Here is a 24,461-nt window from a genome sequence, read left to right as displayed (position 1 = left end):
AACAATATGGCCGAGGATGGCAACTATTTTTACATGCCCATAATTTGATGACGACAATGTCTTGGCATAACAATGAGATGCGGCTCGAGGCTTTGGGGCCTGGGCCTCATGTAAATTTCATTTTGCTGACTTTAAGGATCTCCTGGCTCACACAAAAAAAAGAAAACACCACACACGTGTTTGGGGGGTGGTTTTTCACTGCCCAGATTTCGTTTTTCTTTCCTTTTCCGATTTTTTTTTTGATTTTCTCTTTATTTTTCCCCTGCCAGCTAGCGGATTTGTTTCGTGTGTGAAATCGAGCGTGAATGTTCAACGTAAATAAAATTCAATTTGGCATTTTCCTTTTAACTCAATTTATGTGTCAAGTGAAAGTGGATTTGACTCGGACAAACATTGTGTGGCCATTTGGCATGTCCCATCCCGTTTCAAAGTTATAAATGAATTTATGCCCAGAGGTCTCTCTCTCCCTTAGCCCATAAAAAAATTAATAGCATTTGTGCCAGCACATTGATTGAATTAACCCAACCAACAATAATAAAATTTCAGCCAAAAGGGTTTTGAGCCGTATCGCTATCAATAAAATAGTAATCTATTGAAAGTCATTAAATTGATGGAATTTAACGGTTACATTTTACCAAAAAAAAAGTAGTCCATTAACTCGCCACTCAGGTGAACATATTTAATGAATTTACTCGGGGCACCAGGTGAGAAGATTAAATGCTGTTGTTAATAACTTGGGCTTGCGTTTGAATTGTTTTCATTCAGTTTAACACATGAACGCACAAATGCGTATTGTCAATTAAGTGGTCAAGCCGGCCAGTTTATTAAATTTCCATTAATCAGCGATACATTGTGGTGGAAATGGATCAGTTTTGTCAACTTAAAAATAGGGAAATGTAATACGATCACAGAGGATTTATTGGTTATATTTAGAAAGCTCAATGGGAGTAATAGCATTGAGTGATTGTGTATAGTGCTAAATGAATTTTCTTGTTCCAGTTAGGCTCCCAAAATGTTGAACTGCCGAAAATGACTAGGCATAATTCCTTTTAAAACTCGATTAAAGTTCCTTTGGTTTGATTAATCATGAACTAGCTCAAATTCGTCCATTTCGTTAAGGCTCAATCAAATCCGGACAGAATCGTATCCGAAAATGAAAGTCTTCCTGTGCCCACTTTCATTTCGTATGCAAACACAAATCGAAACAAATGCTGCAAATAGTTCCCCGAAGAATCGATTTCGGAAAGACGGCTCGAAACATTTTTGTGGCCAAAACAGACATACGCACACACACACACATCCCGAAAACAGTGACCCACACACGCACCGTCAGAGAAATTTCACATAATCAATTTTGGTTTTAGGCCCGTGGCATCCATTGTTTCGCAGAGGAGTGGAGATCGGTGGACCGACGAGCATCAGGAGCCGAGAACTGGAGCTCCAGCTGCTGATAGATGTCTCTGGAGCAATACATCAAACCAAATTAGCAGTTTGTGTTCCATGTTCGGAAAGCCAAAATGCACAGCAACTTGGGGCAAGAGGTATGAGATTTAAGGGGAGGGGAAGCAGACCCACCGGCACACAGAAAAAAATTAAACGAGATTTCAGATGAAAGTAATATAATTTGGTATGAATTTTCTTATCAAGATTCTATATTAATCTTGACCTTTAATAGTTGCTTTAACTTGTTCCATTCCAGAAGTATTTGAATTAAGGACAAATTTAGAATACTTTTTCCTTAAAGATCTTGAAAGAAATTTTGGGTATATACTTATATTGTTAATGATGTGTGAAAATATTCTTCAAAAATATTTATACATATACCTAACAATTTATTTTAAAATAATATATATATATCCATTTATTAAACAGACGGAGGTGCCAAACCAATCACTAGGGTTTCGAAATCACTTCTGTATGTATATAGGTGTCTATAAGTATGCAAAATATATATTAAACTCAGTAGTACAATGAATTCATTCTGAAAAGCAACTATCCTTCATCCACTGCATACTTTTTGGCACCTATAGGTGACATTTTAAAAGTGATTCAAAACCCTCGTGATTTTTGTGGATTTATTAAACAGACGGAGGTGCCAAACAAATTACTAGGGTTACGAAATCACTTCTGTATGTATATAGGTGTCTAAAAGTATGCAAAATATATATAAAACTTAGTAGTACAATGAATTCATTCAGAAAAGCAACTATCCTTCATCCACTGCATACTTTTAGGCACCTAAAAGTTAGGAATAAAAGTTATTTTAAACCCTAGTGATTTGTGTGGCGCCCCCAACAAACATGATCTCAGAATTCAAGAATTAGTGAGTTTCTTTTCTTGGTTTCCATTAACATATTCCCCCAGTGCACAGTGCAGTAATAGAGATTGAGTCATAGGGACATGCACACAACTCTGCACAGGTGCGTTTTGAGCCATCTAAATTGGCCGACAGCACACACGAAGGACACACAAACACCAGGGGTGGAGTGGGTGAAAAAGGTAAGCAGATGCGGTAGATAAAGAGAGGGGGGGGGGAAGGACGAAAGTCGTAGGAAAAGCAGTCCTAGAGTGGAAGTCCTGATATGCGTTAAATGCGTTTGATGGGCAGAGTGCGTCTAATGTTTGAAATTTCCATAAAACATGCAATAAAAGCCCAAGGACAACAACACGAGTGGGGGTCCTGGCGGAAAGGGTTCAGAGGAACACAGGAGCCGGAGCTGAAGGAACAACACTTGCCGGCATAATGGAAAAAGTACAAGGGCCGCCATAAAAGCATAACAAGCTAACGTGTAACGAGGCGGCAACTCGAAAGCTGCAAATGAGGCCAGCAGCCAGGATGCAAAGGCACGAGTGAAACCAGGACCTGCAACCTGGCGACTCCAACTCCCCAGTTGCCAGTGCTGCTGGCCGGGATTAGGTTCAGGTCGGGTCCTTGTTGCCCTTGCCCCCTCTCCTCTGTCTTGGAGCGTGAAAGGTGTCAGGAGAATCGAAGCAGGAGCAGGAGCAACGGCATGCCATCAGCAGTCGACAATGTAATGCTTCAATTTCACCCACGCACATATCCACATATGCACAGGACTATACTGAGAAAAGAAGATATATTGGATTAGATTGGGAATTTCTAACATTTTTGAGCTGCTAGTAAAAAAAAACATTACGAAAAACCAGTGCAAGTTTCCATTATTAAGCCATCTATTTTATAATGTTAGAAAATTCGTCTATTAAATTAGAAAACAAAGTTAAATTGGGTCTTTTATTATGTGCTGATATTTTGAATACTATTGGTTTTGATTTAGAATATATAAATACATTTTAGTTTAGTTTATTGCAGTCTACTGAATATCAGAATTTAGCAATCCTTTTTTCCTTGAATTTATTTATTAAATTTTTTTAATCTCAAAATATTTTTAAAAATTTTAACCTAAATTAAATTGGTATAATAAATCTATAATAGCTAATCCATTCTCCACTTATTTCTCCCAGTGCAATGAAAGATAGTGAAAGAGACATGCATCAAGTGCTCGCTTCGTTTTCCAATGGAAAATTGCACCCCAAAAGGAGGAGCAAAGAATTAGATGCTCGAACAGATGGAAAACGGAAACGGAAATGTTGTGCTAAGCCACGCACGTCCTGCCACTGCCACGCCCACTGCCACAGCGCCCCCTTTTTTGACCCTTTCCTTATCTCCTTCTCTCGCACGAGCGTGCATGTGTGTGGGTGACTATTTACATTGTCACACTTTCATCATTGTGTCAGTTTTCCTCCGTTATCTTGTGCTTTGCTCAGCTCTTCAAGGATGTGCCGAAGGATGTGGGCGGTGGGGCGTGCCAAGTGGGGGCGTGTCCAAGCAGACAGCTGCTGCTCAATTGCATTATCCTGCGTCCGCTGATGGATGATTGTTACAGTCCTTGCTCTCCCATCCTGGCTTCCCCCTGCTATCCTTCTAACCTGACGTCCTGCATCCTAACGCCCTTTTGAGCTCCTTATCGCGCTTGCAGTGTCTTGTAATTTGGCAAGTGCAATCCCCTTACCCTATTTGAAGGATAATTGAATATATTATGTAACGGCACATTGTAAAAAAGAACCTCAGTCCTTTTTCTTAAGCTTGGAAATTTAAGGAAATTAAACCAAATACAACAGTTCATACTATTCTTTGTTGGGTAAATTATTTCCAAGGGTTTTCGTTAGGGTGATGACTCATAACTCTCAAGCGGAAATGATCTGCATCCCCTTCCGCTGGAGGTTCATTTCCTTTGGCCACCAGCCACTGCGGACTCAACTCGACTCGGATCGATTGCATTTTGAAAACTTTTCCCAGGGCTAGAAAAATATAATAACAAGGCAGGCTCAATTGCTGCCACCCACCTTTTGGCTTGAAACAGTACAAAACAAGCAACAATGGTGGAAAATAGAAAACTTTGGCTCTTGTGGAAAAAGTTCGAGTACAAAGCAATAATAAGGAGCTCATCATGAATTTTAGGACGAGTGGCTGAAAGTATATATAACCCGTTTCAACACAATTGTGTGTGGGGGGGGGGGGGGGGGGGGGGCTTTCTATGGAGGTGGCTACACCTCTCTCCATCACGTATACGCCTCGTGGCACCCACCTGGAAACAAGCGTTTGTTGTGGTTGCCCCCTCACTGGCCACGTTGCCCCGAACCACCGGCCAGTTGAAAGGGCCATTCTGTGTGGGATTTGTGGCTTCAATGCCGCCCAGCCAGCCACTGGCCCTCTTCCGGCTGGCCGGCAACTAGAATAAAATTTAATTAACCTGAAACCTAGTTTTGTGCTCTAAGAGCCCGGTTCTCAGACCGCGCCAGTCCGAGCCAGACGACTTCAACTTGGCCGAATGGGAATTGCAAATGATGTAAACACGAGGCGGCCGCAGAACAAAACAGAGGAACAGAATACAACTTTGGAGGAGGTACATCCCGAGAAAACAAGAAGCAACAACGTTTTTATTAATTTAAATATTTAAAAAAATAATTAAATTATAAAGAAAAATGTTTTTAAATCGACCTTAGAGGTATTGTAAAGTGGCGTAATATTCCGTAAACAATTTCTTATCCCTTACATTTGAAAATGTTTTATTTTTAACAACCACAAAAAAGGGTTTATTAAATATTTCTCTATCAATGTTTTTAATAAAATAATACAGTTTTATAATATTTTCTCTACAAAGTAATTAAAAATTTAAAAAAATTTTAAAATACAAAACCAGTCACACAGATTTCTCTTTCTGTAGGACCTGTTTCTAACACACTTTGTGGCTGTGCATTATAAATGATCAAGGGCTAATTTGAATGGCAAAGCGAGGATGCTAACTTTTCTTTTAAAGAGTTCCGGTTGCTCTTATTGTTTTTACTCCTGGCTTGGGGCCACTGCCATGGTTTTGGCAAGGTAAACACACACTTTGCGGTTTTTCACTTTGTCACAACACAAACAGGGGCACAAAGACAACAAGTGGCAGAGCCCGAAGGCCCGACTCCAAAGTCCTGAGTTCTGAGTTCTGAGTCCTGGTATTAACCCTAACTTGCCAGCTGAGCTTTAAGCAGGGGAAAATCGCTTGTTGGTTTGAGTCATAGCGTTCTTTAATTGGAAATTAATTATGCCTTACACCTATGTAAGCATTTTCCATTCCCCAAGGGGCAGAGTGGGAAAATCATCCACTGTTTGTCTTTTTGCAACAATTAAGCAAGTTTTGATGCTTGCTCTGCGCTGGCAAATTGCCTCGATAAAAACTTTTGTAATAGCTAACAGAGGCGAGCTGATAATCAACTTTCCAGAATGCCAAGCGAGCTTTGAATTAATTAAACAATGCACACGTAGTTAACATTCGCTGCCGGCCGAAGTGGGCTAGACATTTCGATTTAAGCTTTAAACTATTTTCTTTGATGATTTTTACCTGTTGTGTGACCCAACTAAAGACCATAATTGCCCCATGTAATGGAGCTAATGAGTTCAATTCACAGCATCGACCTCAACAATGCCCGTATTTTTAGGGGCTCGTATTTCATGCATCTAATTGGATTTTGGTTAATATTAAATACTATAAGTGTCGCCATTCAATGCCAAATTAAAAAATTAAAACAGCAATTCTAACAGCGAAAACGAAACCACTAAGCGGACAGGCAGCAACCGTAAAAGCCGCGAATATTTCATTTTCACAAATTAATATCTATTAATTATGCATCTAAATCAGGGGGTGCTAAAAGAGTAGGTGAAAAACAAGCTGAGAGGGCCGTAAATCGATGACAGTGGAAAAACATCAAGCACCGGCTAAATAAATAATGAATGCCTCTTAAATTTTCATTTGTCGCCGGTCAACAGAGCCACTAAAAGCTACGAGTGAACTGCCAAAATAAACAATGTGAAAGTAAAAAAAAGGAGAGATAAAGCCGCCTTAGTCGAATGTTAAAGTTCCCTAAATGGGATCAAATTGGCTGAGTTATAAAGAAATAAATATAAAATGTGGAAAACTTTTTATATACCATTCAATATGGAAAAGTTTTTCGTGTGGCCATAGACATTTTATATTATTAAGTTTAACATATTTTTAACAGATCCAAAAATAGTAGTTTAGCTTTATGTTTATTAAAGTAAGATAAGTTTTTCGGAAATTGTTGGTGGAAAAAATGTAAGCCCCCAACAAATTTGACAATGTCCATATTTAAAATGCAATTCAAATATGTTTCAGAATAAAAATGCAATTTAAATGTGTAACATTATAAAAATGCAATTTAAATATGTTTCATAATAATAATGCAATTTAAATATGTTTTATAATAATAATGCAATTTAAATATGTTTTATTATTAAAATGCAATTTAAATGTATTACATTGTAAAAATGCAATTTAAATATAAATATGTTCATACTTAAATTTAAATATGTCTCATTATTAAAAAGCAATTTAAGTATGTTCATTATTAAATTGCCATTTAAATATGTTTCATATTTAAAACGTAACTTTAATATGTTTCATATATAAAATCAATTTAAATATGTTTAAATTTAAATTTAAAACTCAATTTAATATGAAACATATTTAAATTGCATTTAAAATATAAAAAAAATTTAAATTTCATTTTTAATATAATTCATATCTCATCTACAAGGTGCGCATTGGGGAATTTAAGGTATATTAAACGAAATTTTTTGAAAATAAAACGCGTTAAAGGGTCGGCGTATGATTAACATTCAAACATATTAAAGACTTGCAAATATAAACAGTTAAACTTAAAACTCAATGAAAATTTTAAATTTATTACAAATGTTAGAGTCGAAAAGGTTTATATATTCGTTTACAAACTAATACTCAAAATGGGCCATACCCTCTGTGCATCAGGTGCATTTCCAAAGGAAAGTAAACTTTTCTCCACTGGGAACCGAGAGAATAGAAGAATTGAAGAAGGAGAAGGAGAGGAAGAGATGGCCAGGGAATCGTTGACAGGAAGCAAGCCAAAACGAAACGGCACCAACAAATTACCCGACCCATAACCACAGTGCAATCAATTGTAGTGGTCCAGAAAACACATCCAAGCGAGTCCGAAAAGGAATAGGATTCGGAATGGGAATGGGAGTTGGAGTCGGGAGTGGGGAGGAGGCAGTGCCTCCAAAAGCACTTTATATGCCGAGGTAATGGCGCCTAATAAACGTCTTCACTCGAGTGCGCAGCCAGCCACCCATCACCACCCCCACTGGCACCACCCACCCAAAAAACCACCCACTCAAAGAGAGAGGTGTGTGTTTGTGTGTGGGAAAGGTCGAGCAAGTAATTATGATTTATGTCGCTTTGGAGAATGTGCAAGGCGTCTAATTGCGTGGGCGGGCGTTGGCTACAATTACGCCCATGCCCATTCTTCATCACCCAATCCCCTGCTACCCTGCCCTGCATCCCCCAAATATCTCTGCTATTATGTCAAGCTGGCCGAAAATAGTGGAAATCCTACACGAATGTCGGATAAAGTAATTACAGGATGGTCATTTTCCCCCTTCGAGTCGGGGTCCGAGTTCGAGTCCCACTGGTAAGCCGAAACCAACAGCAAGACAGGACAGGACCGGCGAGACGTGCAAATGTGTCCTGATGTAATGCATGCTAATGCGACACCATCCTTCTTTAACCCCCATCCCATCCAATCTGTCTAATCCTTGATCATTAAAATAATTCAACTTGACCCTAAAGTGGAGCAGGATCAGGACCCTGGGCGAAGTAAAGGATTCCTGGAATACTTTTGTGGCCGCACATTGCTAATGAATCGGTATGCCACCTCCACCAACTGCTTCACAGATCCATTCCTACCACCGCCCCCTCCCTTCCCTTTCATCCTGCCACAAAGGATTTTCCCTGTCGACGGCTGGGGACAATTGAAAAATCAGTAAACGATGCCGCATTGTCAACGCCGCATTTTCCCTGGGGAAAACTGGACAGAGCACAGTCGTCATTCCATGAGTGGGGCATCATTCGCACTTAATTAGTAGAATGGCCGATTTAAAAGTGGGCGTGTCCAATCAGCTGTGGAGCTTAATTACAGCTCCGACTTTCACTAGAATTTCGAATCGTAGTCGACCAGATGCGGGCTCTTGAAAACCATCGGATGCCGGGAAAATTGAAAAGGGGAAATGAATGCAAAATAGACAGGAAAAATCATTTCCAAATAAGACCAACTCGAAAGCTGTTTAGGGTTTCCTTTTGAGGACTGAAATTCTTTATGTGATTAGGCCAGAAAGGGAATGAGAGTGATGGCAAATGACAGAACTGGGTTTATATGATTTGGAAAAGGAAAAGTGGGAAACACAGCTCACATGAAGGATAGGATTAGTTCAAAACAGAAAGATAAGTTGGAAAAATGTAATTACTAAAATCAGGATCATTTTTCAAAGGTTTCTTAGAGCTAAGCAAATTAGGTTACTCAATTCCTAACTTCAGCTATTGGGTGGGCAAGAAAGTCATGTCGTTTTTTTTAGTAATCGTTTTTAATCTAATTTATTTACGACTAATCGAGCACCAGGGTCACACTTTTTAGTATCGTTTTAAAGCTTATTGTCTTAGGTACTATCGACGAAAATTTGGTAATTATTCGATAACATTTGTGGAAGCTATAGCAAATTAAACATGGAGGACCAAAGTGAGCATTTTCGGCATATTTTGCTTTTTTACTTCCGAAAAGGAAAAAAAGCGGTCGAAGCTCGCGAAAAATTGTGCGAAGTGTATGGTAAAGATGCCATGAGTGATCGCCAATGTCAGCGCTGGTTTGCCAAATTCAGGCTTGGAGATTTTGGAGTTAAAGACGCCCCACGTTCTGGTCGACCATCGGCCGTTTTTGACGAACAAATTCAGGCTTTGCTGGATGAAAACCGGCGCTATTCAACGCGGGAGATGTCAGAGAAGCTCAGTGTGTCGCATACAACGGTTGAAAACCATTTGAAGAAACTTGGCTACGTAAGCAAGCTCGATGTTTGGGTTCCGCATAACTTAAAGGAAATTCACCTAACTAAGCGTATCAACATCTGCTATTCTCTGCTGCAACGGATTAAAAACGATCCTTTTTTGAAGCGGATCATTACTGGCGACGAAAAGTGGGTTGTTTACAATAATGTCCAACGAAAAAGATCATGGAGCAAGAAAGATGAGCCAGCCCAAGCCACATCAAAGGCCGATATCCATCAGAGGAAAGTTATGCTGTCTGTTTGGTGGAATTGGAAGGGTGTAGTGCACTTTGAGCTGCTGGGACGGAATGAAACCATCAATTCAGATGTGTACTGTCGCCAGCTATCCAATTTGGCGGAAAAAATTAAAGAAAAGGAGCCGGCACTAGCTAATCGCAAGGGTATAGTCTTTCACCATGACAACGCTAGGCCCCACACATCTTTGGTCACTCGGCAAAAATTAACGGAGCTGAATTGGGAAGTGCTACCACATCCACCTTATAGTCCGGACTTAGCACCTTCAGATTACCATTTGTTTCGCTCTCTTCAAAACTCTTTGAATGGTAAAAACTTTGATTCAGATGAGGCTGTCGAAAACCACTTGTCTCGATTCTTTGCTGGAAAAGACCAAAAGTTCTTCGAGCGCGGAATTATGCAGCTGCCCGAGAGATGGTCATTAGTGGTCGAACAAAACGGCCAATACATAATTGATTAATTATAAGTCCTGATATAAATAAATCATCTTTGAAAATATTGAAAAAAAACGACATGACTTTCTTGCCAACCCAATATATCTAACCATTATTCAGCAGCAAAACTTTTATCAGAATAAACATAAAAACTATACCAAGTCAGAGCTTACCCTCAGCTCTTTAAAGTGTAGCCACAGATACAAAAGAATTTTAAAACCCTGTAAAGTATCTACTAAAATCCAAGAAAGTGTCTTGCAACCGAAATGCAGCTTTTAAAAAGTTACTACAAGGCAAGCAACAACTGGAAAGCAGTTTAAGAAAATGAAAAGTACTCGAATCTACTGAACAGTAAAAGCAGAGAATCCGTCTTAAAAGTATCTTAAGCTGTGGAAAATCATCTTTTGCTACTTAGCCACCGAATACAACTTTAAGCTAACAAAAAGCGTGAAAGTTTGTGCTGGCGACGAAGTGGTTTTTTTTTTAGATTTTTCAGCAACCGCTCTCTATAAAACTATAAGTTTGATAGGACAGATAAATTGCACCTAAAAATATATAAAATCCCGAGTGAGATTGTGTCACCCCCCTTAAGATAAAGTATATCAATTTAAACACTTTTGGATTGTCCGTAACATATTTCCGGCCATTTAACGTGAGCGTGTAAGCTGCAGATCCCATTTTGCTAACTGGATTATGTGCAATCCAGAATGCTTGACGGTTCATCAAGGAGGCCATCAAGAAATTAGACGAAAAACTCGAATAAAAATTTGCTTAGCTGTCGTAAATTCCGGGACACAAAGGCTAATCGGGCGGCTAATCAGGCGGAGCCATCAGGCCATCAAAGGCGGTCCGAATCCTTTGGCCCAAGTGCGGGTCTCAAGTGAAAGGCTTGCCGAAGGAGCAGGCACTAAAAAACCCAAAACGGAGGAGGCTCCAACTGCGTGCCAGGACATCATTATGCTAAAATATTGCTCGACGGTACTTAATCAACACAAAGGCGGCGAAGGGCGGATGGCACGCCCCTCTGTCGATTTAATTGCCCCACAGACACTTCAATGTCAGCATAAATTAAATTTTGATTTCGCTGCTCCGGCGACTGCGGCGTTTCTAATGAAATTCCGCACGCCAAATTGCACAGCCCTCAGAATGGGGCATCCACATGGCACATGGCTCGTGCCTCGTGCCTCGTGGCACACCTCCCATCTTGGCAGCTCCTCCTCCTCCAGATCCTCCTGCTCCCCTAATCTTCCTGCCCCTTTGCAACTCACGATGATGATGATGATGAGCTCATGATGTGGCGGCCTGAATTGAGTTGGAGGCCCAAGTTAGTCGTTGCTCTGCCATTGTCGCATCAATTAATTTCAGCACGAGCCACGACCAGGACTCAAACCACTCTTATCGGGCAGCTCATCACCATCAGTCACACTGGAAATTAGCTCGGATTAGTCGGACTTCCCTTTAAAAAATATATCTTTGTACATATAACTATTGTACTCGTATATCGCATATATATGTTAAAATAGTTTGTACTGCTATTGAATTAAAGTGGATTGATTTTTTATACTATATAAAAGTTTTCTAAGTTATATAATTGTCAGTGGCGAATACAGAATTTGGTTGTGGGGGAGGGAATATAAAAAAAAAATGTTTTGAGTATAAATAAAAATATGGAATAAAATAGGTACCTTTTACATGCATTTTTTAAACCGAGAGGGATGGATATATCCCCTTCCCATAGATCGGCCCATGATATGACTGTATGTATATATCGTAAATGTCGTTTATACTATTTTTCCAATATAGCTAAATTTTATCAAAGAATTTTTGTTGTTTGTTTTTTGAAAAACTTGCTGGATTTGTTTTAAAATCCATGGCATCCTAGAGATAAATGGATATATATGAATTTATTACTTAAATAAATCTAATTTGGGTTGCAATGTCTGTTAAAAAAATGAGCAATCAATTAGTAAAAAACAAGCCATTTCATCTAATCAAAACTAAGACATAAAATTATTATTTTTGTTTAAATATTTCAAGACTCTTTTTAATGTTAGGTCCCATTAAAGGTACATGTTTTTCTCCCAGTTCACAATTTCCAACCACGCCACCACAACAACAGTTGGCAATTGTATGTGCGGAAGCGTTGTGGAGGCGTGGCACGTAATGAGCTTAGCACTGGCCAAAACCTAAGGTGGCCAAGTCAGAGTCCATTATGGCCGAGTGGCCCCCATCTTGCGGCTTAAAAGGCGGGTAAATGTGGGTGATGGTGACACGGAAGGGATTTTAAAGTCGCCTGATTAAGGACGAGTCAATTTGAGGTGGGGACCTCGACAAACTAAAACTGATTAGGGACACGTGGCGCTCAGTCGAAGTGGCATTTCCCTTCTCTATATCAACACTTTAGGGGGCTCGACTTTTATTTAACACTAGACCTTGTGATTTTATATCGATAGCTGGGCATTTAATTAATGGTGTTTTGCTTGCGAAATGAGAAAATTGATTTAAACAGCTTGGCTTTTGAATATTATTGGGGTTTAATCAACTTGAAGAAGGCGATGTCAAGAAAATAAATAGGGAAGTTTTATTTAATATAATATTTTAAAAGGTATATTTAAATATTTAAATTTTTCAAATGTAAGTTTAATAGAATTTCCGTGACATTCCTATCCTCAGGTGGCAATCCTTTTGCCTAAATAAATTCTTAAAGTATTTTTTAAGATCTTCTGCAACTTAGTTAAGTGGACATAATTTAATTTAAATTCTAATTTAAACTTTTTCGTAGTTTCAAGCCGCAAGCGGTAATCTATCCACTTCCAACACTATACGCTATCGGCACCTAGTTTTTCCCACATCGAGCAGGCTGCTGACGGGTCTGTCAGAATGAACTACAGTTCCCGTCCGGTCAAAGTGACTGACGAAGCACAAATCAGAAAACTTGTCGAGCAATTGGGTTGTAGATACCAAAGCGAAAAAACAAAAAGGAAAGCAGCTCTCTAGCAATGGCATCGAATGCACGAAACAATCCAAAGGATCGGGATGATAAGCAGTGAGTAGCAAGGGGAAAGCACTTCCTCCACATACATATGTACATATAAAACCCACTAGCGTACCCCATTTTCAAACCAAAAACCCCCAGCAATCAGTTCGTCGGCCCCATTGTCTACAAAAATGAGGTGCCCGGACCAGCGTTAGATTGCAAAATTCTACCCTGTGGCCAGGATATTCTGGTGTACACAGAGAAGCCCATGCCATTGGCCAAGCATGAGCCCCCCTTTTCGCATCATTTCCGGGGGCTTCATGAGCTGTTCGACTTCGATTTGCTGGATCAGTCGGTTTACGATAGGCAACCCAAGAGTGGGCAGCAAATGGATCCCAGGGATGCAGCACTACTTGCGGATATAGAACCACTGACCTTTGGTTACAGTAAGCCCAGACCAAGTCGTGCCCAGGAATGTGCCCAAATGTTTCCGAAGGAGCGGGATCAGGTGCCTCGTCCTCGCCCAGGAGTAAAACCATCTGTGCCTGAGGTCAACGCACAAAAAACCCTGTTACCCCTAAGCTTGGGGCAGCAGAGGGATCTGATTGATAGCACCTTTGAGGAGATAAAGAAACCCCTTCTCAAACATCCCACCAAACCTGGCAGCAAAGCTCGCCCCTTGACCATTTTGCCAGTTTTTCCCGATACAGATTTGCAGAACTATAGCTTCGTGGAAATGAAGTTCGATATACCACCCAACGAGAATAGCCAGAATTTAATTAAAGACTTCGGCCATTATCTGGTCAACTTCAGTATTGAACAAAGTGAGGCCGGTGAAAAATTCTATTTATCAGATCAACGCTATAAGGAAGATAAGGCCCCGGAAAACTTTGAGCGCGGAGAACGTTTTATTCTACGGGAAAGGGGTGAAGCCCTCCATTACGTAAGTGTGGATAAACACATCAAATTGAGGCGGGAGCGGCCACGCCCCCAGGCCATGACCAACAAGTGTCTGCTCGTAAGTCTCAAAACCACTTCCAAATTTATGCCAATAAATTTATAGACAAACTTCACTTTCGCAGCAGGTCAAACAAGTGGCAATGGAAGCAAAGTAAAAAAGGAAATGATTTTTGGCTGGAGGAAAAGCAGAAACCTGGCTGCCCAAAACATCGCATGATTGAAATTCCTGGTGGAGAAAACCAACTGCCCACCGATAAAATAAAGCTATAACAAAATTGATATGAAATTCTCGCAAATTGAAAGAAATTTCAACTGAAAATACTTGGAAATATTGAGTTAATAAAAATGAAAATGCCGAGATAGATTTCAGTCTTTGCTATACTCTTTTGGTGTTTTTTGTCCCACAATTATTAATAAAAATATAGGGTTTGTGTAAAAATTCAATATGAGTTCATTTGAATGCGCGGAAAAACATATTCTTAGAAAACTAATAAATATACCCCAGCAAAATGTTCTTGCATTCCGGACTAGAAGAACAAAAGAGCATCTGCTTAACTTCAATACAATTCTCGCTTTGAAGGTAAAACTGAAATGCCAGTGTTTGTTTATTACGGATTGGCTACGACTGGCAGGCAAAAGTTGCCAGGCAACAGGGTCTATTTGGGGAGGTGACTCCCTGTTGTCGACCACCACCACCCACCACCCACAGCTTTCTCCAAGAGGAAGAAATGCAGCATTCTCGTGGCAATCCTGGCAAGAACTACCATGACGATTTTAAAACATTTCTATAGACTTGTCCACACAAGCAAACAAATATATATATTGGAGTATATGTATTTGCTGGGTAGAAATCTATGTGAGAAATAGACCATTTTTATGACGTTTCCTCTTAGCCACGATTTTTATTTTATATCTATTTTCCGAAACCCTCCCCGCCACCGTGCTTCACTGCGGAATCCTATTTCATTCGGCCAGACGCCTGGAATTTGTTGTGGCAGCGATTTGGCAGAAAAACCCAAGCCATCCCTCCCATTTTCTGTGATGTCGCATGCAGCAGCTGTCGCTAAGGGAATGGCCAACCTGCCACAATTTTGTTGGCCAGAAACTTATTGGGAAGAGGGAGTCAGGGGGATTTGATATACTTTACTTTAGGGGAAGGGGTAACGTCACCATGTACGATGACTTAAATAGATTAGCCAATGCATTTCCTGCGGTCTGCGGAACTGTTGCTCTGCTCCTCTGCAGCAGGAAAATTCGAATGTGAAAAAGAGTTCATTTCGAAGTGAAAGCAAATAAAGAAGGAAAAACTGTAAGGCTTTCAAATCAGCCGAAACGAAACTAATGTGCCGACTTCAAAGGCAAACAAATTCAAGTGCATTGAGCCCGCAACAAATCAAAGACGCCTCGACGACCTTTCTCTCACTATTCTCCAAGAGTTTCCCTCTCGGTAGCCGTTTCTCTTAGCCATACATCAAAGCAATCAAATGGACCCAAGTGTATCTATCAAGGCGATAAGTAACACAAAAAGAAATTCAAATCTCGCTCAAAAGAGGCGGAACGCAGGAGGATAAAGCTGGGACGAGGGGTGCAGAGGCTGTTGGGGGGAGTACACTCAAAATAATCCATTAAAAAATGGAGGTCATTGCTTAAAAGATGGATAAACAAAAGAAAATCTAAAATAATGCTTTGCTTTATATTAAAAGCCTTTAATTTTGTTGATTAAGAGTACATTAAGGCCTAGTATTCAACCTAACAAAATGTCGTCCAAAAACCAAAAAGTTCATATAAAAAAAACGTCCCAACATTTTTGTGACGTTTTTTTCATATACAATTTTTGGTTTTGGACGACTTTTAGTTAGGTTGAATACTAGGCCTAAATAATAAAACAATCCTTTAACAAAATAAAGGTGAATGCAGCAAGTGATGGAAAAACAAAAAATCTAAAGTATTGACTTGGTTTTTATTAAAAAACATTTGCATCAGTTGATTAAAAATACTCTTAGATTTTAAGTAATTCTTAAAATTATTTGATTGATAAAAAAATGTTTAAGATTATAACTTTTTATCAATATTTTGAGTACACCAACATATGATTATTTTAAAACAAATCCATTTAAAAAATTAAATAATATTTTTAAGTTTTTTAAATATATGTTTTTAATTTCCTTATGGTAACACTATTTTTTAAAAACGTAATACTGATTTAAATTAGTTTAAATACTGAGGGTGGTGGTAGAAATAGAAGGCCTACAAAAATGTCTTGCTTATATTTATTCCTACCTTTTGATGGCTGATTGGAAGTCTTTAACATATTCCTAACCCAACATATTTCTCTGCGTGTGGTGGAAAAGGCAACGAAACGATTTCATTTATAAATTGAGCTTCTGTTTTTTTGGCAGCACCTAAGTTACGAGAGGTTGCGACTGGCTGGCAACAAATTATCGCTCTGGCACCCAGCCATCGCCCCTGATCCCCTGATACCCCTGATTCCCTTGATGGCCCATCGTCGGGCACATCCTTGACTGAAATGAACTCTTCGGGGTGTGTGAGTGTGTTTGCCGGCCTCAAAGAACTGACCAAGCAATTTGCCTGGCCCAAAGGCTAACCAACACCTCATCGCTCACACGGAGCCAAAGAGCCCGGAGCGAGATAAACCGGAGGAGGTGGTGGCCATGGTGGCCATGGTGGCCATGGTGGCGGCGGGTCTTGTCTTGGCCGGAGTGGAGTGGCCTCTCGCCTTAATTAAACAGATTTGTTTGCCGACTCTCGGACGCTGCTGTGTAGTGGGTTCTTCGGCCCGACCACACCCATCTAAACAAAGAGTGAGTCAAGAATTATGGCAACACGAAAAGGTCAAACCCCTTCTCGGTTTTCAATACTTATTGGCCATAAGCCCGCCCTCGCTCTTAGCTGACCTCATAAACATAAAACGTATATGCCAACGAGCTGACACTTTCCCACTTGCTAATCCTTAATTTGCAATAAAAAAGATTCATGATCTATATAACGTATATGTGTTTTTTGCTTTCTCTTCTCAGCTTTGGCTTTCACTTATAATATTTTACTGTCACCAAAATTACAACGTTGCTGTTTTTAGAAAAGGCTTTTGGAAGTCAATTTATTTGCGTTTAGTGGCAGCAGATGATGGTGGTAAAAGTACATGTCTTAAAAGTTGAGAGTTTCTTTTCCGATTTCAATATTGAGCAGGTTCTCATGTTAAATTAAAATACAAAAAAATCAATAAAACCGACTTGAGTATCATAAATCACATGTTCAAATGTGCTGCCAATATCAACCACAAAATAATCAAAAACCAGTATATTATCCTTCCTAAAAATTACATTCAAAATGCACCTTTTACAAAATTCTTTAAAATACTCCTCAAAGAATTTTTGGCCTTTAGCTTAGAAAAAAAAAATATCTTAGACAAACAAAAACTGTGGCAGTCTGTAAATGCATAGATCAACCTGGAAATTTTACAAAATTCCTCGCAGACAGCCAAAAAATACGCAAGCATAAATCCAAGGCAACTGAAGCTGGCCATTTCGGGGGTCAAGTGTAAAGTTAAACAAAAACGCTTAGCAGGAAGGCCAAGAAGAAGGATGAGGAGCTGGCTTGGCCAGGATTTATGCTGCGACATTGCCTTTTGTTGGGGCTGGCAGCAATGTCCGCACGAATATTCACATTACACAGTAAGGACATAGAAAAAGAAATGAAGAGGGGATGGGATAAGAAGGACCTCAAGTGCCAGCAGCGGCCAAAACGATGTCAAGTCAGAAATGGGAGAAAAAGAAACAAATTTCATAAGATGGTGTCAACTGCAACTTTTCCGTGAGAGGGCCCGTCCTCTTGGCCACCCCTCGAGCATTTTCTTCCACTACTCGAGTGCTCTCTGGACTGCATTAAACGGCCAAGGAAAGCCGAGGAAAGCTGAGGAAAACTGAGGAAAGCTGATGATGGCCACTGCTGAGAGCTAAATGCACTGGCAGATTACCGCAGGAAAAAATTTAAGTGCGGCATGCCACTGGCCACCCCAAAAAGACCCAACTCCCTAATGAGCTTCATGGTCCCCCAGTTCAAAACTCATAATCAGCACAAATTTTCACTTAGATCAGATACTTGTGCACTAGAAACAAATATTTTGATGTCTGTTATTAACGGTTTAATATAATAGTTTACATAATAAGCCGTCGAAATCACTAGGGTTTTAAAGTATCATGTTCGTAAAGGTATCTAAAAGTATGCGGCAATTTATTTAATATCAGGAAGTTTGTTCCGAAAATACTTAAGGATCCTTTTTAAATATTTATAATAGGACAATTTCACTCAGATCATATTTTGATGTCTGTGGTTATTTATTAAGGGTTTAATATAATAGATTACATGATAAACCGCCGAATTCACTGGGGCTTAAAAATAACATGTTTTTAAAGGTGTCTAAAAGTATGCAGCAATATATTTTAAATAAGAAAATTTTATCCGAATATACTAACGGATCCTTTGTAAGTATTTTTAAAAAGAAAACTTAGGGAAGGAGATTTACAGGATGCTTGTGCGCCATTTTGTTATATCTTAAATATTATTTCAGTGTATTCGCCTCAATGGGTTTTTTTTCGTTCGAAATCACAACATTCCATCCATTCAATCGCCTCAAACACGCGTTCGCGAACAAAGACAAAACAGTTAATTAAACCGAAAAAAGGGCCTTAATCAAAAGTTTTGTGCCAATTATTGTTGTTGCAAAAAGTCGGAAAAAAAAATCGATTCAATGCGTAAACGTTGCTGCCCGCAAAATTAAGAACTGTGAAATGTACAGCGATGTAAGCCATATAACCAACGGGAAAATTTTTTTTTTTTTTGCCCCAGCCATTGAAATTTCTTTGTGGAAATTTGCAATGTTGATTTCCATTATTTATGGGCTGCCCTGCTCTTCGGGTGCCTATTGAAATGCCCGAGGGTGTGCAATGGGGCAGAAGTGCGGAAATCGGGGCGGTGGGCGGCATTTATTTATTGACGAGCGGAATGGCATGTAAACCACAAATTAATTGGCTTGGTTAGACACCGCAACGGACCAGAAAGTTGCATAAAACTTTGCCGCCTCGATTGATTGATGTGGCCTGGCATTTGCCAGGTAATCAGAGGCCAAGGAGACGACCTGGGAGCCAGGCAAGAGGACCTCCTGGCCAATTCCCTGGCCATTTGTTTTATTTTTCTTTAAAAACATTCCTTTAAACCTGCCCTCGTCTGCAAAATTGTACTGAGAACAAGATGAATTCGAAAGTTATTTGCCGCTGAGTGGGCAAAAAATAAAGAAAACGCATTATAAATTGCGTAGATTTATGCTGGCCATAACTTATTGATCCTCCTTCGCCACCTATTAATTATCTCTCCTACTACTAAATTTTATTTATTTTTTAACTCTTCTTTGCAACTCTTGGCTAACTTTTCCTGACTTTTCTTATCCATTCTGAGAGCGGTGTCGGGAGTGTTATAAATTAGTTCCAACTACCGACACAAATCATGAGCTGCATAAACTTAACTTTCCAATCATGAATCATTAAACTATCGCAGAAAGAATTTTGTTTTTTTTATTTCGCTTGGGCTCGCATTAGAGAAAGGCAAACAATTTTGTATCAAACAAATTATAACTTTTACCCAAACTATTTGGATACAAATGCAAACAGATGGTCAGCCACTAGAAATTTGGGCCAAAGAAAACAACTGGAGCAACAGGAAAGGTCAGGTTCTTAAAGGAAAAAACAAGAAAAACAAGGAAGTTAACTTGAAATGCACGTACAAAATGGTTCTGGGGTCGTAACTCAAATTGTTGGGAAATGCGTCAAAGAAAAGAACTTCCAGGAAGGCTCTTCAGGACTATTAAATATAAAAAATTATTTGTTTAAGTTTAGGAGAAATTTTCTAGTAAATGCTTCTGAAGGACATTTTTCCTGTCAATTGTTTTTAATTGGTTATTGTTATTTTCAATTTTTTGTTTTGAGAAAATTAAAATTAATAATTTAAAAATGCTAAGGGTAGCTACAGAATTTTAATTCACTTCTGTGAAAAAAAACACTTCTTAAGTCCCAGCAACTCGAGGAGATTCCAAAGTTCCCTCACATTTATAATTTAAAATTAGTATAAAACTGAAAAATAATGATTATTTCTTATATTTATATTTTTTTTATTAAAAATAAAGTTCATTATGATTACGATCTTTAATAATTTAAATAATTTATAAATGTTTATTACTGTTGCTTATTTATTTAACCTGTGAGTATTTGAATTTATTCTGGGTGACAGACTATTTTAAGATGAATTCCTGTAGTGATTTCAATTGGACTGGCAAATATAGCTATCTAACCACTATTTTTATTAGATTATCCTTAAATTTAGCATGTTCGTTAATTTTCTCAGAGCGAAAGCAAACAATTTACTTGGGCAAATTGGACAGCTGACATGCAGTGCAATATAATCAGATCTAATGTTTTGCCTGCTGTGTTATCCTGGAACCCTTTGGCGAGGGCCATAAAAAACCCCCAACGACAATTCCAAGGAGAATGTGTTAATAAAAGGACAAAGAGTTGCATGGAAACGGAAGCTAAGAAAATTGAAATGAATAGAAAAGGGGCGAACGGGGGGCGTGGTCGAGGGCAAGTGGCTTAAAGTTCATTTGCAAACAATCAGACCCGACGAACCCAGACAGTCTGCCCCGAAGTGTGTGCCATGGATTTTCCATCTCGTGCCCAAAATTATCCGGGTTCTGACCTTTAGTCTATTTGTGTCTACGACTGCGTCTCCATTTTGCCCCCTTGTGTACTCGTATTTTGCCTGCATTTTACATCAGTTTTTTTGGTCGTTGTTTTTGGTCAATCTTTAAGCAAATTTATGTTGTGTGTGCCACAGACAGCCGCAGGCATTTCGATGTCCTTGCGCCACAAAAATGAAATGCAGCCAACAAGACAGGGCTACAATGTCTGTTTGACTGACACACACATGAATGGGGGGCGGTGGGCGTTGTTTGTTAGCGATGGGCATCCTTGCAAACATTGCACTTTTGGGTTAAGCAAGCCTGCAACGCTGGCAAATCTCTTTTCTGGCCAACCGCAAGTCTCTATGCTCGGGCGTACTCACACACTCGCAGATGGCCAAAAGCAATTCCATTTTTGCCTTAAAATGCACGAAAAACGACGGCAACAAGACGATGAAAAACAGAAGAGCCAGCCGCCGGAAAAGCGGAAAAAAATGACAAGGATATACACAGAAAAAAATAAGGATCAAAATATACAAAATTTTAAAACTTGTTTAACTCAAAAAAAACAAGAAAGGACGGCAAGCAGAAGTTTATAAAGTCTTGCAGGTCGTTCCTATAGCAGCAATGTATATACAGAGCTTTTCGAGATTAGAAAATATACATATAATCACAGAAATATTAAAATAATGTTACATTTCAATTTACTAGCGAATAAGTCTTGCCGAAAGCTAAATAAAACAATTTTTGTATTGTGTAGACATTCATATTGTGATCCTTCCTATAGCCGCTTAATTATATAGTAGTCCGTTTTTCTAAAAACATATTTAAAAATTTTGAAATATTTAAAAAATTTTATTTCTAAAAGTATAAGTTAGAGTGTCAAATAACACCGGCGATATATTTGAAAAAAAGTTTGTAATATTTTCCGATCGTTCTTTTGGGATCTAAAGGATATAGATACTTTAAAGGCACAGAAAGTAGTTCGCGTAGAAATGGGTAGAAGGAAAGACATTTATATATTTAATATCATTTATACATTACTCCCTTTGCAATGATACAATAATGACATAAAGTACTCATTTGTATTATTTATTTATCTAGGTTATTATCTATTATATCACCATATTAGGTACCTCATTAAAATGAAGGGTTCTAGGTACAATTTCCACAAACACTAAAATTAATCTAACTTTAGAGATATTTTATTTTATTCGCATACCATTAGAAACAATTTGTTTTTCTCTGTGTAAAAGTGTGTAAGAGATACCGAGCAGCAGGGCACTATAACGATTTTCAGATGTACGCGCATTACAAGTATTTTTATTTATTTTAAGCTCGGCGCAGCAGATAAAAATAAATAGAAAAGCAGAAAAGCGGCTGGCTGAGCTGGAAAAGCTACGAAATACGGAAAAGCTAAAGCTGCACTTGTTTGCACTGCAAACGTATATATATATATGTATGTCTATATTTGCCTTGCCTTTGGTGCCCATAGTGTAGGAGACATACTAATGTGGGTGTATAAGAAAGGACATCTTAGAGCAAGCCAAGATGTTGATTCTTAATCAGCATAACAAGTTGACTTCACGTAGAGAAGAGATCATCGGGTTCAAGTTTAAGTTATCACTGAATAAACTCTTTGACAAGTGCCAAAAGTTGTTAGGAAAATTGGAACAAATTTTAAAGTCACACTTAAATACATTTATTCGGATTTCAAGCGCTTTAGATAAAGTCTTCAAATTTGTTTGTTAATTTGAGATGATGCATACGAAAATGGAAAAAAAAAATATAATGACAAATGTATTTCTATTTAATCTTTTTCCGTAAATAGAAACATTTCCTTGAACTTTTTGAAGAGCCCTCTCTTGGGGATTTTTGCTTAGTGCCCAATCCATCATCCAAATGATAATGCTGCTGATGACTTCATCAGCTGCCCCATTAATTCATTTAACTCCCACATGCCCACACTTCCATTCTTATCATTTAAATGTAAGCCCTCGACTTCCTGTCTTTTGTCCCCTCTAAATGTAATACTAAAAACCCTGATAAATATCAAATCAAACCCCCCGAACCAAAAAACACCCCGCACAAGCGTAATTTGTGGAACCTTTACTGCAAAGCGTATTTCCCATTTCAGCATTTCCCCGGCAAATAGTTTTCTCTTTTTCATATGTGTGCCGGCTAACATATGTTTTCATTCCTTATTTTCCTGGGGCTCGCTTTTTTATTTTTTGTCTGCAATTTATTTTATTGCCGCAATGCAAAGTGTTTGTGTGTGTGTGTGTTGGCTTGTATCCGTATGTTTAGCATTTGTATTTGGCCTGTTTAGCTGTTGTTGCTTTGCCCGCTGGCTGTGGGCCGCTTTTCCTTTTTCGCCCCGCCCCCTGTTGCTTTTCCAGCTTTTCCAGCCCGCACGAAATGCTGACACAAATGATGTGCTGTCTGTATTTTGGCCGGGCGCAATTAATGCGGCATCTGCTGCTTTTGCTTGTGCCTTTGCCACCGATGTTGCTGCTGCCACTAGATGTTGCTGCTGTAGCTGTTGCTGCTGCTTGTGCCTCAGATGCTGCTGCAGCACTCGCACCTGATTCTGCAGAGGCATTGGGGCGAACCACATGGCAACAGCAGTAAATGCAAATTATTATTAGGCGTTCCCTCTACTCTAAACAACAAAGGGTATATTCCTTGAAGAAAATCTTATCATGACTAAATGTTTGAATTTTCCTGTGAATTGGTTTTGTAAATAGATGTAACATAATTTTTTAATATTAGTTACAATTTCATAAAGTAAAAATAAGTATTTAAGTAAAGTAAAGTAAAGTATTTAAAGTAAAAAAATTATTTAAGTTATATATTTATGTTTACTTTATGAAATAGATATCCTATTACAATACATTTTTATTTTTTAAAGGACCTTAACTTGGAATACTAAAAAAAGTATAAAAAACAGTTAAAGATATATATATACATATATACTATTATATAAATATTTATATTTATATTTACTTTATAAAATAGATATGGCATTGCAATACATTTTTATTTTTATAAGAATCTTAACTTGGAATATTGAAATAAGAATACAGAACAATCCAAGTTGAGTAATAATATTTTGGGTGCATTTCATATTTCATATTCATCCAGAAATCTACTTATAAAAGTGAGTGAAATTCTAAAATAAATATCTTGGCTTTTTGGCCATTTTATATAACAACATATATAATTTAATAAGAATATGAACAAGAATACAGAACAATTAAAGATAAATAATAATATTTTGATAATATAAGTTTCTTGAAAATTCAATTTATCCAGAAGTCTACTTATAAAAGTGAATGAAATTTTAAAATAAATCTCTTGGCTTTTTGGCCGACTTATATAACAGCATGCAGAATTTAAATATAATATCCATGCTAGATATTCTGCACGTTGCAATATTGCTTTTTTTCCCTTTTTTTGCGGCTTATGCACTGCAGCTGATGTGTGAATTTTTATACTTGCACAACTAATTCCGCAGTCGGTGGCGCTGACGCCAAAAACTTTTGTGGTTGAATGACTTTTGTGGCATGTTCTCTGCCAACACGTGTGTTTTACTACACTCGTAAAAACATATACTTTTTGAAAACAAAAATATGAACTTTAATCATCCTAAGATAA

The 24,461-nt window shown here is 38.4% G+C and overlaps 2 protein-coding genes across 5 annotated transcripts in view; one reads left to right on the top strand and one right to left on the bottom strand.

Annotated features, from left to right (window-relative positions):
• The window catches only part of LOC119546480, a 55,060-nt gene that overhangs the window by 15,590 nt on the left and 15,009 nt on the right, over nucleotides 1-24,461 (bottom strand). The window lies entirely within an intron of this gene.
• Nucleotides 13,011-14,409, top strand: LOC119546482. 2 transcript variants are annotated; one of them, XM_037852775.1, is made up of 3 exons: nucleotides 13,011-13,165; nucleotides 13,256-14,114; nucleotides 14,179-14,409. In XM_037852775.1, exons 1-3 carry the CDS (start codon nucleotides 13,119-13,121, stop codon nucleotides 14,209-14,211), a joined length of 939 nt encoding a protein of 312 aa, XP_037708703.1. In that variant the 5' UTR covers nucleotides 13,011-13,118; the 3' UTR covers nucleotides 14,212-14,409. The 2 variants fall into 2 exon arrangements, with proteins under 2 accessions (XP_037708703.1, XP_037708702.1); XM_037852774.1 differs by having other exon boundaries at nucleotides 13,063-13,165; nucleotides 13,225-14,114.

Source organism: Drosophila subpulchrella, chromosome 2L (assembly GCF_014743375.2).
Source record: "Drosophila subpulchrella strain 33 F10 #4 breed RU33 chromosome 2L, RU_Dsub_v1.1 Primary Assembly, whole genome shotgun sequence".
In the NCBI taxonomy this organism is placed as follows: Eukaryota; Metazoa; Arthropoda; class Insecta; order Diptera; family Drosophilidae; genus Drosophila; species Drosophila subpulchrella.
Note: the sequence above shows the minus strand (reverse complement) of the source record. Positions and strands in the feature narration are given on the sequence as shown.